Genomic DNA, 14,647 nt, shown 5'->3' on the forward strand with positions numbered 1-14,647 from the left:
ATTACTAGCTTTCTCATGTACAATGTCAATAGTTTTAACTGTTGCAAATGTGACACCTATAGCATTTGTAATGCAATATGTGTTGTATTTACGTGACTTAGATGTATTGATATTACAAATAACAATAGCTTTTAATTTTTGCAAATAATTAATACTTAAATAAAAGTTCCTATGGTTCCTTAAACCCTTAGAGGCAATTCTTTTATTTTAACTAAAATGATGGTAGTTAAATGGTGTTTACGGCAGGATGGTCGTTAAATGGTGGCTACGGAGAAGCTGTGTGCTGAAAGGCAAAGAGAACACGGGCATGAAAGTGAAAGCGAGGATGAAAATGGAATGAGTGTGGCAGGATGGTCGTTAAATGGTGGCTACGGAGAAGCTGTGTGCTGAAAGGCATGAAAGTGAAAGCGAGGATGAAAATGGAATGAGTGTGGCAGGATGTTAGTTAAATGGTGGTTACGGGGAAGCTGAGTGCTGAAAGGCAAAGAGAACACGGGCCAAAGCTGGAAGAAAACACGAGATGCGAGAGGCATGTGTGTGTGGCAAACACTGGTGGGGCTCAGAGCATTCTGTTGCTGCCTTGATGCCTGTGTGTGTGAGCAGTGGGGCTGTGTGTGTGAAGTGCCTAAAGTTGCAAGAAAACATATGGTTATTTAAATCCTTAGACGCAGAATTAATGGAGCCAATGTTATCGACCTTAGAAGGATGAAAAGGGAATGAGCGCAGCATATGTTAACTTTGTAAGCACAGAAAGCGTGCAGGGCAAACTTATTATTTTGGTTGTTTGAGACTCAGATCTGGGCAAAGCTGCAAGAAAACACGGAGTGGGGAGGGCGGGCAAAGAGAACACGGGCATGAAAGTGAAATCGATGGATGGCAATGCGTCCGTGAGACTAGCCCTGTGGTGGGGGAGGGACAGTTGTGAGAGGCGCCATGAGGAAACAATCTCTCGGAATGCTGTGGCGGGGGAGCGCATCCCCGGCGGGGACCCTTTGAAGTATGATGCCGAGGCTGTGGCTACACGTGCACGCGCCAGTGGGCTGAAGCGCTTCCCCAAACGGATTGCATGGCGGCACGATGCACGCGATTGTGCGCGTGCTCGCCATGCAATCCACTTTTGGGAGCACTTTGAAATGCCCCTCTTACTAGAGTCTCGCATAGCGATTGCGTAAACGCAATATCTAGGCGAGACCTAAAAACTATTCATATTACTCAGTGGAATTTCATCATGGGGTTCCAACATAGGCATTACAGTAAAAATCAAAAAGTGAACATTTTCACAACAGTAGAATATAATATTGTACGTGAATTTTAAAACCCTGCTTATTCCGTTTCCATGCATTAAATTACTTTGCTGAATGTATCAAATAGCCTTTCAATTCAAGGATAAGCAAATAATGTATCTGAAAGGCTATTGTGTAAATGTACAATGGCTAAATATATTACCAATTCAATTCTTTATTTGATCTTACAAATAAGATCATAAAAGTACATAAAATAAAATTACTTTAAAACATACAGTTGTATAAAACTTAAATCCTAATAGTTAAGAACATACTCCCAATCAATTTATCATACATTCCATTTAATCTATATATATACTTTCTCCACTTAAAATCAAGTTAAAACATTAAGTGTTAAAATGATGAAAAATTTTAATAGACAATCCCCTTAATAATTATGGACCCGCATGTTTCCTTTTTTTCATACAGGCCCATAGGAATGATGCAACTGAGAAACACACAAAAGGGTTCGGAAGGGATTTTAAAAAATACAGTGCTACTCGACAGAGTTTCAAATTATATCGCTTACAGATCGGAACAATACATTTCTGTCTTTCCTGTTGATAAAGGCCACAAAAAAAATAGAGCGTGGAGATCATTTTGTAGTAATTGCATATCACATGGACAGAAGGAGAGTTCAGAATGCTTAAATCTCTTCTCTGGATATCCTAACAGTAGCGGTATCGGATTCAAGCGGAATCTTAATAAGATAAATTATGGTGCGGTATGGGAACGTCAGCTAGATAGAAATATCCTCCCTCATGCAGAGCTGGAGTTAATTCATACATGAGGGCTGACTGACTTTTATAGTTTCTTTCCCTTCTGAGGTATTGGACCCGCAACATTAACGTGTCAACCAACTTCCGTCTCAATGTCGTCCTGGAGGTAAATGGGTCCTTAAAGAGATGTTTCAAACCAATAGTGGTCCGTTTCTACTCAACATACTTTAGCCATCTGATCCTGCTGTAGTTTTCTGATATTAGGATGTCACCTATAATGTTTTGTGTAAGGAGGACTGTATCCTTACGCCAAATAGAAAGCCACAGCAGGCGCGGGGCTAATTTAATACTATCCATGATGTAAGGTAGAGCCAGTTCTATATGGAGGACATAATTAGAGTAGGACTGCGGACGAGAGGTTAAAGACGTAAAAAATGTATTCTCTATAGTTTGAAGAGAATCAATAGGCGCCATGCCTCATACGCCTGCCCCATAAGCTCCTCGAGCCTTAGTTTTAGCATAATAGATATTTTTGATGGGGATTAAAGGATTTGCTCCTAGCCTATTGGAAAATGATTTTAACGCCATTAAGCTCCTCTCCATTCCCAATGCTCTTCCTACGACCAGCTTAGACCATGATTGATGTTCATCAAAAAGTACACCTAAGTAGGGAAACGATTCCACCACTTCAATTTCCCCAGAATCCATGTAGAAAGATGGTATTTTGTCGCGTTTCCTTGCCCCTGCGACAATTGCAAAGGATTTTGACTGGTTGACGTACACCAAAATTGGTAGCCACTGGTGCTTATTGGACACAGGAACATCCAAGGCTGCGCCCTCAAGGTCTTTTTCTACACCGTTAGTATAAATGGAAAAAAGGAACGGTGCGAGGAAACAGCCTTGGTATTACCCCTCTCAGGATCTTGAAAGGACGGGTGCACTCTGGACAGACGAGGGGGCATCAGAGTACAATTGTCGGATAAAGTCAATTATAGTCTGATCAATTCCCATCTCCTCCATTATATGCCAGAGTTTAGGCTGGGACACACAGTCAAAGACTGCTGATAAATCCATGAATGCGAGATAGATTTTCCCACCCTTGGCACTGGCATATTTGTCCATAATCGGTGAAAGATTCAGGCACTGATCTATTGTGCCTTTTCCTTCTTGAAAGCCATTCTGGGACTGCATTAGGATATTCTTGTCCTTCGCCCATGCCTCCAAACTTGTTAAAAGAAGACGGGCCATAAGTTTGGCTGTCGTATCGATCAACGAGATCAGCCTATAGTTGTTAGGATTTCCTTTATCGCCCTTTTTGTGAATCAGGACTATTATGCTTGTTTTCCAGGAAAGAGGGGGGGGTAGCTATATACATTTTATTCAAAACATTAGTCATTAAGGGACCCACAAGTCCTCATGTTCCTGAAAAAAGTCTGTGGGGACCCCGTCAGGGTCTGGAGCTTTCCCGGTTCTACAAACTTCACTGGGCGAAAAAGAGAGATGGTCCAGAATGGTGGTACATGGAGTAGCTGTATATAATGCAGGATAGATAATGGGGGGAAAAATACTTGTGAAGTGTGCAACCCAGTCCTCCTCTCCTCCATTAGTATCTAGTGTGGGATCCTTCTGTGTCTTAAAATAGGGTCCATTTATTATCGCCCAGAACTCCTTACTGTTACCCAAAGCTGAAGCCTGCTCTAGTTTAGCCCAGGTCTCGTCCTTCAGCGCCTTCTCCCTGTTCTTTCTAGCCAGTTTATATTCCCTGTGGAGTACGGCGAGTTTGGCTATATATCTAGGGTTTTTGCCCAAGACTTTGATAAGAGCCTTCCTCTTTTTTGAGAAAGGCGAATCAAACAAACCCTTGTCCTTCTTCGATTTCTCAGTAGTTTTCCGATTAAGTGCCCTCCTTATATGTTCTAGGAGTGCTGTAAAGGACGATACCAGAGATTGGAGGGGATTGGCTAGGTCCAAACAGTTGCTAATATTATTAAGGGCATTCCTAATTATTTTGGGTACCAATTACAACTTCTCAATTTGAGCCCACTTGAGTTGGTATCCATTTCTCCTGGCGAGTAATGGCTGGCCTATTTTCTGCTGGATTGTCATACCCCTGGGCACCAAAAGTATCTCACAAAGTAATATAGCATGATCACTAAAACCTGTAAATTGGACGGTTACATTACTACATCTACCATTTAGAGGGTTTGAGATCAGTATAAAATATATAGTCGATTCTTGGTTATCTCGACGGAATGTTGTTAACAAAGCGTCCGAGGAGGTGGACAGTTTGTTAACAATTACCATATTCCTGGATGAAAGAGTCTTGTTAAGGCAATTTCCATAATTGGTGTGGGAGAAATGGTGAACAGGATTACCCATCAGGTCCTCCAAACCACAAACCCGGTCTAGGTTGTGCTTGCAGGGATGGATATTAAAATCATCCCGTCCAGATGATATTTAAAGCGACCTTTTGGTTAATGGTATTGATAGCCTCATAGATAGCTCGATTCAAGTCCTCTAGAACTAAGTGCATATCTGGGCCAAAGTTGTTATTAAAATAATGTATTAAAAGCCAAAGGCCTTGATTAACCATCTCTAGGATGAGGAGTTGAAAATAGGGGCTTTTCCCTTCCAACATCTTGACTTTCAATGACAATGTGTTGGGGATCAGAGTTATTAGGCCCCCCTTAGCTCTTCCTGAAGGTGACGGAATTGCCCTGTCTGTTAGGAGGGATAGCCATTTAAGAAGATATCTTCCGTTACCCATGTCTCCTGTAGACAGGAAATGTCTTGATACTGCCATAGTTTGAACCAATGAACAACACCCAGTTTATTTAAAATGCCTGTCACATTCCACAATGCTATTTTTAGTGCATTAAATCTCTCCTAAGCCATATTATAATTTCCAAAGAAGCAGCAAGTAGAACATTATTTTCACTTTTGTAAATAAAAATGACAAACTGAAATGGACTGTGTCCATATCTCTGCATATATTTTTTTACTTGTGAAAAGTTGTGCACAGCCAGGCTGGAAACTTGCTGAGCAGCCAGTTCTATGAATCCCTCACTTGTGTCATTACCACCTGAGTGCGCCAGTGAAAACTTGGATGGAAATTCTTCTTCAGAGTCCCATCACTGGATGTTGCACTATATCCACTTCCGCAGGCTGGCAAAAGTCCATCAGTATCTACCTGAAAACCTCTGCAGGTTTGATAGAACTCCTTCAGTGACACTAAAGCACATCTACTAGAAATTCACCAGAAAACAAAGTGATGTCATAATTTTAGGAGGTGAGTGCCACTTTACCAACAGATATGTATATCCAGATCGAAATTAAGAGTTTGGATTAGAAGGAGCGGGATCAGATTAACATAGGGCCTGCCCTCCTTCATCGGCATCCAACAATCAGCTGAAACGGCTCAGCTTCACTGACCTATGCTTATAGGGCAGCCATGCCTAACATGGAGTAATAGCCACTGCCTTCTTCCCTAAAGTGGGCTCTATGTCCAAAGAGTAATTTTCAATTTACCCACAGCTTAGGCCTTAGTGCTTCTTCATATCTTGGAAATAATTATGTAGCTCTTGTATTGTTTGTTGTGAAATGAATACTTACCAAAAGATCCTTCTAATAAACAGATGATCTTTGCCAGACTCTGGAGCTTACTTGTGTTTTTCAACAAGTTTTTAGGTCTCGCTTTGGCAGCGCATACGCTGCATGCGCTGTCTCAGCGAGACCTAAAGTAATCTGTATATTGACTTCAACTCTGTGTGATTTCTCCTGCTCCTCGCGATTGGATGAAGTCTGGCATTTCTGTTGTCTTCTTGATTTCTGTTGGCTGTTGATTCTATGGTAACTTCCGTGTAATCCCTGAGGCAGCGGCAACTAATTACTGTTTTCGTCCACTTCTGCTCGCACTTAATTGCCTGCAGTGTGCCATCTGGTTGGGGGAGGGGGGCCTACTCTCCCTCGTTCCAGCCGCTTGCCTTTGCAGCCTCCTGTGTCCTTGTATCAGAGGATACCTCACTTACATTCAGCCTACCTTTGATTCTTACCTCGTGGATGCGTGTTTCCTTTCACTTTGTCCTACCTTTTAACTTATATTGGGCAAATTGCAGGTTTGTTCTTTGATTCCTGCCGCAATTACATATTCACTGCTGAAGCCACACAGGAGGCTGCTCAGAGGATTTCCAGTGCAATACCTCTCGTATTATTCAAAATAGACAGCTATTGACATTGCAAATGCAAATTTTTATTTCATTTCAAAGTATGCCAGTATAAGCATAAACAAAGAAATTATTTTCACGAAGAAAAGGGTGCAGTACCACCGGCCGTCCCTAGGTGTCCCTGGTCCTGCACCCTTTCCTTTGTGAAAGAAATTTCTTTGCGTACTGCTGGCATACTTTGAAATGGAAACCAGCTATTGACATTGCAAATGCAAATTTTTATTTCATTTCAAAGTATGCCAGTATTACCATAAACAAAGAAATTATTTTCACGAAGAAAAGGGTGCAGTACCACAGGCTGTCCCTAGGTGACCCTGGTCCTGCACCCTTTCCTTAGTGAAAGAAATTTCTTTGTGTACTGCTGGCATACTTTGACATGGAAAAAAACCAATTAGCATCTGCAACGCTAATCGCTCACATTTACATAATGCTTCATTTAGGATTCATCTCCACCGAGGGAGTATATCTTTCTCTCCATGCATTTTTTCACACTTGGGAGGTGTAAGTGTTCCCCAGAAAGTGGAGCGCTCATCTGATGTCATTACTATGCTTTTATCTCGATAAAAGGAATAGCCCTGTGATGTGTGCTCTTTTAGGCTGTAATTTACAATTAATTCCCCGGTAGTCTAGGATTTCTGACCGGCCTGTCTGCTCGCCCGCCTTCTGCGTGTGTGTAAAATGGTCAGGAAGTTACGCATGTTTACACTCGTGTGTACGGTCTGCTAATGGATTGTTTTCGTTTTAAAATTAAACATGCTTTTGCGATGATGTCACCGGCACATGCGACCGCTGTGACCTGTGTTCTCAAGGCATGTCTCGGGGTGTCATGCATGTGAACGCCGTCTGCATGTGTCGAGAGCGAGGCCAGGACATGGGGAGAGGATGTGGTCCGTCGGATAAACTGACGACTTTGGTGCTGGAAACCAGAATTCGAGCCTCGAGGTCTCGTCCACATCCTGTGATTCTGGGCAAATCACTTAATCTCCCGTGCCTGAATGTGTAATGTAAATACGGTGCTCATGTGAAGCGCTCCAATACCTTCGGGTTGAGTTCGCGCTATATAAATATGCAAAAAAAAAGACATGGGTTGCACCGCTGGGAGCGGCTCAGACTCTGGCACGTTCTCGCCATGCTGCCTGCCATTGTTTCTGCGTCGGGCGTGAGAGCAGACACCATCAGCAGGGGTGTAGACGGAAAGTAATCTGCAAACTATATCACTGTAATCTAACACACACTGCACAATTGAACGAAAGGCACCCTCACCGGCCACAAACAGCAGCACTGGTGTAAATTGCGGTACGGGCACACACACAGGAGCACAGCGACTCTGTAATTATGTGCATTTAATAAGTGCTCATAGTGCAGTAGCAGGCACACGCATGACGACTCGCTGCCTTTTAATAAAGAGCTTTATATATAGCAGAAAATGCGTGGCGCTGCAGAACCACAGCTACTGTCTGCGTGTACACCAATCCCACTGACCAGAACATCAGGCAAAACTGAACGCACGCCCATGGTGTCACCCTCCCCTGCTACCGATCAATAGTACAGCGGCTGCAGTGGCAATATAAAGAGTTCCATTACTTTCCGATTATTTCTTGTCTGCATGTTGGGATCTCTGATCACACAAGCCATCCATCTGCTCCTTATGTTTGCGGTTCCCTTTTATTTCCTGGATTATCTAAACGTATTTGATCATAACCGCTAATCCTACAAAAAATAATAATACGCAAAGAAATTCCTTTCACGAAGAAATGGGCGCAGTACCACAGGCTGTTAGTAGGTGTCTCTGGTCCTGCACCCTTTCCTTCGTGAAATAAATATCTTTGTGTATTATGCTACTGCTGGCATAATTTGAAACGGAAATAAGCATTTGCAATGCTAAAGGTCTTGCATTTACCCTAGTTTGAGCTATTGGCATTGTAAATGACAATGCCTTTTATTTATGTTTTGGTTTTTGAAACATAAATAAAACACAATGTCATTTACAATACCAATAGCTTAAACTCGCATAAATGCGAGGCCTATTGCATTGCAAATGCTTGTTCTGTTATCTGGTCAGCCTTTGCATGATATAATATATTTTATTGTGTATGATTAAAATCACAAAACAATAAATACAATAATGATCCGATCAACACTAAGCATTAGGTTGTATCAACTTAATGCTGAAGCCTAATTAGTTAAAAGAATAATACAGCCTCTAAAAAGAATTTAAGAAGAAAAGGAGTATCAATATAATTGTTCCCCTGTTGTTGCATATTTACATTAATCTGTGGTAATTATTGGGAGAAACTGAGAATAGTCAAGACAGGAGTCTGATTATACAAGTTACTACTAACGCACTACTGAATTCCAAATCCAAATGAAGTACTTTCTCTTGTCATGCTTTGCCAAGTCTCGGTATTATGTGCCTCCAGAACCTCTCTACTTGGCTGATGTTTTAGTTACTTTTACCAGAGAAGCCTAATGAAACAGCTGATTGAATTGTCTTGCATGCCTCTTCATTAAAATATTTTTTTTTCTCAATTTGCCCAAATTGTTTTGTTTGTTCATTAACCCTTCTCTAACAGCCCTCTAATTCTAAGATAAAGATGTATAGAAATCGGTAACAAACAAAATACTGATTCATTCTTGATTTAAGTCGATCAGATTCAACTGACCACTGTGTCGTAGTTTTACTAACTACTTTATTCATTCTGCGTTAGTCAGCTGCACAAGTGACTCCATACTTTCTTGCTTTTATTTATCCAACTCTAGGCCAATTTAACCTTTATGCCCAGAAAGGAAGGCGCTCTTAGGCTCATTCCAGCAGCTAAATAGCCATGGTTTGAAAGTTTCCGGTGCATATCTGGCACATGTTGTATCATACGGAGCAAACACAAGGAGATGATGGATGGAGAGCTGAAACCTTTCAGACACTCACCCCCAGTCACAGATCTGGATTGAATCCATCATCATTCTTTAGCTCACTTCGCCACCTCAGTTCAGACCCAGCTATATGCAAATCACCCTTGACCCTGTGCCTCATGGAAACAGTTCAGCCCGAACTGCCAAGCCATGTCTTTCCTGAACCGGAAACAAGCATCCTGGGACTGGTTTCTGGGTAACACGCTTCATCAGCCAGGCTAGCTTGAATCCAGTGGCAAAGTGAGCATGGGGCCCACGTCTGGGCATACCCTGCCAACTTAGTGCGAACAAAGCAAACACAAGGAGATGATGTACGGAGCACTGAAACTTTTCAGACACTCACCCCCTGTCACAGATCTGGGTTAAATCCATCATCATTCTTTAGCTCTCTTTACCACCTCAGTTCAGTTGACAGGGTATTCCTAGACGTGGGTTTGAGCGCTGCCTTCGATACGGTCTCTCACTCTATTCTGGTGGAGCGCCTAAAAAGCTCAGGAATTGTAGGTGTAGCTCTGCAGTGGCTGATCTCTTTCTTAAAGAATTGCTCTTTTCAAGTTTTTTCTCATACTGCTAAATCTAACTCTGTTGCTTTAACATCTGGAGTACCGCAGGGCTCGAGTCCTCTGCTTTTTAATCTCTATGTTCGCCCCTTTGCGAATAAGGCAGAAAAATCTGGGTTGACCATTTTTTCGTACGCAGATGACACACAGATTATTTTTTCTCTGTCACCTGCTCAACATCACGATCCTTCACAACTCAAACTTGACCTATGGAACATCTCCTTGTGGATGACCAGAAATGCTCTAAGACTAAATGGTTCTAAGACGGAGGTTCGCATTTTGAGTAAAAATCCCGGGCTCTGAGAAGCCAGCCATTGGCCTGTCTTCTTGGAACCTTTGCCGGCTCTGTTCCCCAAGGCTAACAACTTAGAATTTAGCTTCGACTGTAAGCTTTCTCTCGCTGCTCAAGTCTTGGAAGTCACCTCTGCCTGCTTTGCGACTTTCAAGTGGCTAAAGAAAATCCTCTGGCTCATTCCATCAGCTGCTCAGAGAACTGTCTTGCAGGCAGAGCGTGCGGATTGCAGCTCACGCTCACACCAGCGAGTCAAGGGGAGGCACGCCGCGGAACAACACACAGCAACAGCGTCAGCTCAGGCACAGCAGCTCAGGGAGTAGCAGTAGATCAAAGGAAACCAAATAGCGGTGAGTGGCGCCCGCGAAGCGGGTGTCACGAATCTTTATCCTGCCTCGTCAGTGGGCGTGTCCGTGGGCGTGTCGCCTGGGGGAAGAGGAACCAGCTGGTCCCAGCTTGGGATTCTGGTCCTCGCAGTCCCCCAGGTTAGGCGCGCTGAAATTCTTCGCCCAGCCTCAACCCTTCTGACTCCAGCTGGGAGCGACAGGCAGAGCGTGCGGATTGCAGCTCACGCTCACACCAGCGAGTCAAGGGGAGGCACGCCGCGGAACAACACACAGCAACAGCGTCAGCTCAGGCACAGCAGCTCAGGGAGTAGCAGTAGATCAAAGGAAACCAAATAGCGGAGATCACCAAGGCCTGTCTTGCAGGCCTTGGTGATCTCCAGACTTGATTACGATAATGTACTGTATCTGGGTGTGGATAAGACCTTGGTCTGTCGTCTCCAGCTCATTCAGATTGTGGCAGCTCGTCTGCTTTTTTAGTTGCCTCGTCACACTTCTGTTTCCCCTGTGCTGCATCAACTTCACTGGCTCAAAGTTAGTAAGCATATCGAGTTCAAAGCTCACTGCTATATGTTTAGAGGTCAGCATGGCTTAGCCCCAGTGTACATGCATAACCTTGTCAAGCCTTATTATCCCTCTCGCAATTTAAGATGGGCCAGTCTCTTCCTCTTCTCAGTTCCTAGAGAGCGGTTGACCCATATGGGTGGCTGCTAGTTTTTCATTCCTGGGGCCAAAACTGTGGAATTCCCTTCCGCTGGAACTGAGGACTTGTCAATCTCTCCTGTCTTTCTGGAAAAAGCTTAAGACCTTTCTTTTTAGCCAGGCTTAATTGCCAACAGACCTCCATCAACCACGCTGCTCCTGCTTTTTAGCACCGGAAAACCCTGTTGGGTAGCTGTGTGCTCTACACATTTTCAAATAAATAAATAAATATGCAGTAAATTTGATATCCATGTTCTTAAATTGGAAGCCTGTGAAACTTAAGGATCGGCAAACTTTTTCCAAGAAGGGTCTTAAAGATAAAATAAATAAAAGTGGAGATAAAGGGCAACCCTGTCTAGTCCCTCTGTGGAGGGAAAAGTAAACAGATTGATTACCGTTGACCCAGATAGAGGTAGAGGGTTCAGAATATAATAGCTGAATATATTGAAGGATATGAGGAGGACTGAAACCATGCCATTTCAATGCTCCAATGATGAACCCCCAATTCACCCTATTGAAAGCCTTTTCAGCATCTAGAGTGATGGCAGCTAAGGGGGAGTTCAACTTTATCTGCTATTGAGCGTCCTTTCACAAACCCTGACTGATGCAGGCCAACTAAATCAGGAACAACCTGATTAATACGGAGTGTCAACAATTTGGCAAAAATCTTACAGTCATTATTAATCTGTGAGATAGGTCTACAATTACTACATTGACAGAGATCTCTATCTTTCTTTGGGATCAAAAAGATTATGGCCTGAGTAAAAAAGCCTTGTGTCCTTCCCACATTTAAAAAGTGAGTATCAAGAAGCAACAGCTTAGGAACTAACAGGTGCTAGAAAAGGAGAAATAAACACACAGACAACCCGTCAGGCCCGAGAGGCTTTATTTTTTGGGAGCTGGTTAATAGCATTTAAAATGTATTGCTCTGAAATTGGAATATCAAGAGAGTATAAGTCAGAAGTATTATCTGGGGACTTAGGAACTGATTGAAAAAAAGCTTCTATCTGTTCAGTTGTAGGAGAGGACTCGGGAGTATATAAATTGGTGTAATATTGTGATGCACTCTAATATTTTGGAGTCACTAACGTGCCTGACCCAAACAGTATCTGTTATAGAAACAATCCTAGACTTTTGCTTTTTAATTTTAAGATAGTTAGCCAGAGATTTACCAGCCTTATTCCGGCCACCATACATTTTGGCATTAAACTTAAGTAAGCAACTGCAAGCATTATCCCAGGAATGTTTATTTTATTGCATTTTAGCCTTAATAAGTTTAGATAATGCATCTGTGTGATTTGAAGAAAAATATCCATGTCCTTAAGATTTAATTTGATTTAAGAGTATCATTGAGTCTTTGAGCACCTTCTTTTTTTTTTTTTGCAACAAAATCTATAAGTAATCATCTTGTAGTTGCTTTAAAGGCATCCCAAACAAAATTTATCTGTGAATCAGAGGGAAGGTTGTTCTAAAAAAAAATCATGTAGAAACAATGTAAATTGGTTGTCCAGCAGAAGGGCATTATTAAATCTCCACTTACGCGAAGAGTTTGTAGGGGTAGGGTAATCCAAATCAACTATGACAGGGGCATGATCTGAAATAAGTATTAAACCTATCTCCGCATCTGTCAGGAATTGAAGAATAGATTGAGTGAAAAGTATATAACCTATTCTAGAATGGGATCTGTGAACAGGAGAGGAACAAATCAATTCTAAAATATCAGGATATGAAGTTCTCCAAACATCTATCAGTCCTCTAGAAAAAAGGGCTCTTTGAACAGCCTTATGCATTTTATTAGGAATAAACTTAGTTTGAGACTTCCAGTCTAAATAATAATCTATAAGTTGATTACAGTCCCCACCCACTATAAGGTTTGCTGATGCCTGGGAGGATAAGAGAATGGAAAAATCATTCCAGAATGCTAAATCTACACCGTTAGGGCCATAAACATTACAAATGGAAAACAGGGTATCTTTTATCTTGATGTCTAATACAAGCCAACGACCATTATCGTCTTTAACCTCTTTCAGCAATTGAATACATAATGATTTTTGAAACAATATTATAACACCATTCTTATTTACAGCAGGGGAACAAAAAATACTCCCAACTCATTGCCTACGTAAAGAGGTTATATCTTGATCTTTAAGATGCGTCTCTTGTAAAAGTGCTTCTTGAAATTTCAATGTTGAAAGTAGACGTTAAGAAATGAGCTAGTAACAGTTGTCAAGTTAAAATGACAACAAATGTGCATTGTAGTTTTGATTTTAAAGCAAAAAGACTCTCTTTATGGTAGGGCCACCAGTGGTGCTTGTGGCTGGAATTATAAGTGGAGTAAACCACATACGTTGTGTACAGCACATTCTTTGTCATCTCTCCAATCTCTTAAAGGTCACCTTGAAGTTGTTGCATTGCTGATTAATCATGGGGCAGAGGTTACGTGCAAGGACAAGAAGGGGTACACTCCGATCCATGCTGCTGCATCCAATGGGCAGATCAGTGTAGTGAAGCACCTTCTGAATCTAGGCGTTGAGGTAAGTGGCTTCAGACAGAAAAGTTACCAGCTACAAAAAATAAAAATACTTACTAACAGAAAGTTGCTTTAAACAGTATTTGTTGACATTCTATTCTGTTATATGTCTTTCTCTACTTCTTGTGCCATTTATCTTGTGTATTCTTAATGTTAGTCCGTTAATATTCAACTTTTAGACACTGACACCACAAAGTTATTATTTCAGTAAGAAAACTTTAAGAAACAATCTTCTCTGTGCTTTGACATACAAAAGCCAAAAACAAGTTTACCTACCTGAACCTGGAAAGTCCATGGGGACCCCATCCACCAGGGCTGAATTAAATTTCAAAGGGGAGAGGAGCACGCATCCCTCCAACCATGCCTGAAAAGGCCACAGGGACCCATCCCCAGGGCCAGTTCACTAACTGTTTCCCGGGAGCCCACTCCTGGAATACAGTAATTTGCCTGCCCGCAGGATCAGGGGCAGGTAAGGCATATCTGCTCCCACCCAGTGGGCGCTTTAAAAATGTTCCTGCCAGGTGGGAGCAGACGTGTTTCCTTGTCTGCGCTCTTGCGGGCAGGGAAACCCTGATTACTCCCGCCCGGCGAGAGCAAGAAAAAACACCTGCTCCTGCCGGGTGGGAGCAATGCCAATTCCCTCTGCACCCAGGATGGGTCGATGCGGGGAGCCGGTTGGGCAGTGAAGGTCCAAGCTCCCTGCGGCCACCAACATAGTGTTTTGTGGGTGCTCCTGATGGCACAGTGCTCCCTGTGGGCACTGTACCACCCACATAAGGCCCCAGGTGATGAAATCCCTGGGGCCACTATTAGTTTGAGGAGGGGGTCACGCATTGCCCTCCATATGTTTTGGCCCCAGGGGATGGGGTCCACGGAGCCACTATTTGCTCAGGAAAATAAAAGCGCGACCCCCCTCTCCTTTAAAACAAAAAGCTACCAGAGAGATGGGTTCCACAGCCCTGTAGAGGCTTGGGGAGGGCGCTGTGCACCGCTTCCCCTCAATTAAAGGATATGGCCCCAGGGAACGGGGTCCCCTGGGTCCTAGAGGCTCAGGGCATATGTCCTCTCTATATGCCTCTAAGAA

At 42.8% G+C, this 14,647-nt stretch overlaps 1 protein-coding gene across 6 annotated transcripts in view; it reads left to right on the forward strand.

Annotated features, from left to right (window-relative positions):
* The window catches only part of ANKRD44 (ankyrin repeat domain 44), a 744,373-nt gene that overhangs the window by 334,812 nt on the left and 394,914 nt on the right, over positions 1–14,647 (forward strand). For all 6 annotated transcript variants that reach the window (XM_085648750.1, XM_085648754.1, XM_085648751.1 and 3 more), the window contains exon 7: positions 13,425–13,567. In XM_085648750.1, coding sequence (XP_085504876.1) covers positions 13,425–13,567 — 143 coding nt within the window. The remainder of the gene's footprint in view (positions 1–13,424; positions 13,568–14,647) is intronic.

This window comes from Triturus cristatus, chromosome 3_2 (genome assembly GCF_964204655.1).
Source record: "Triturus cristatus chromosome 3_2, aTriCri1.1, whole genome shotgun sequence".
In the NCBI taxonomy this organism is placed as follows: domain Eukaryota; kingdom Metazoa; phylum Chordata; class Amphibia; order Caudata; family Salamandridae; genus Triturus; species Triturus cristatus.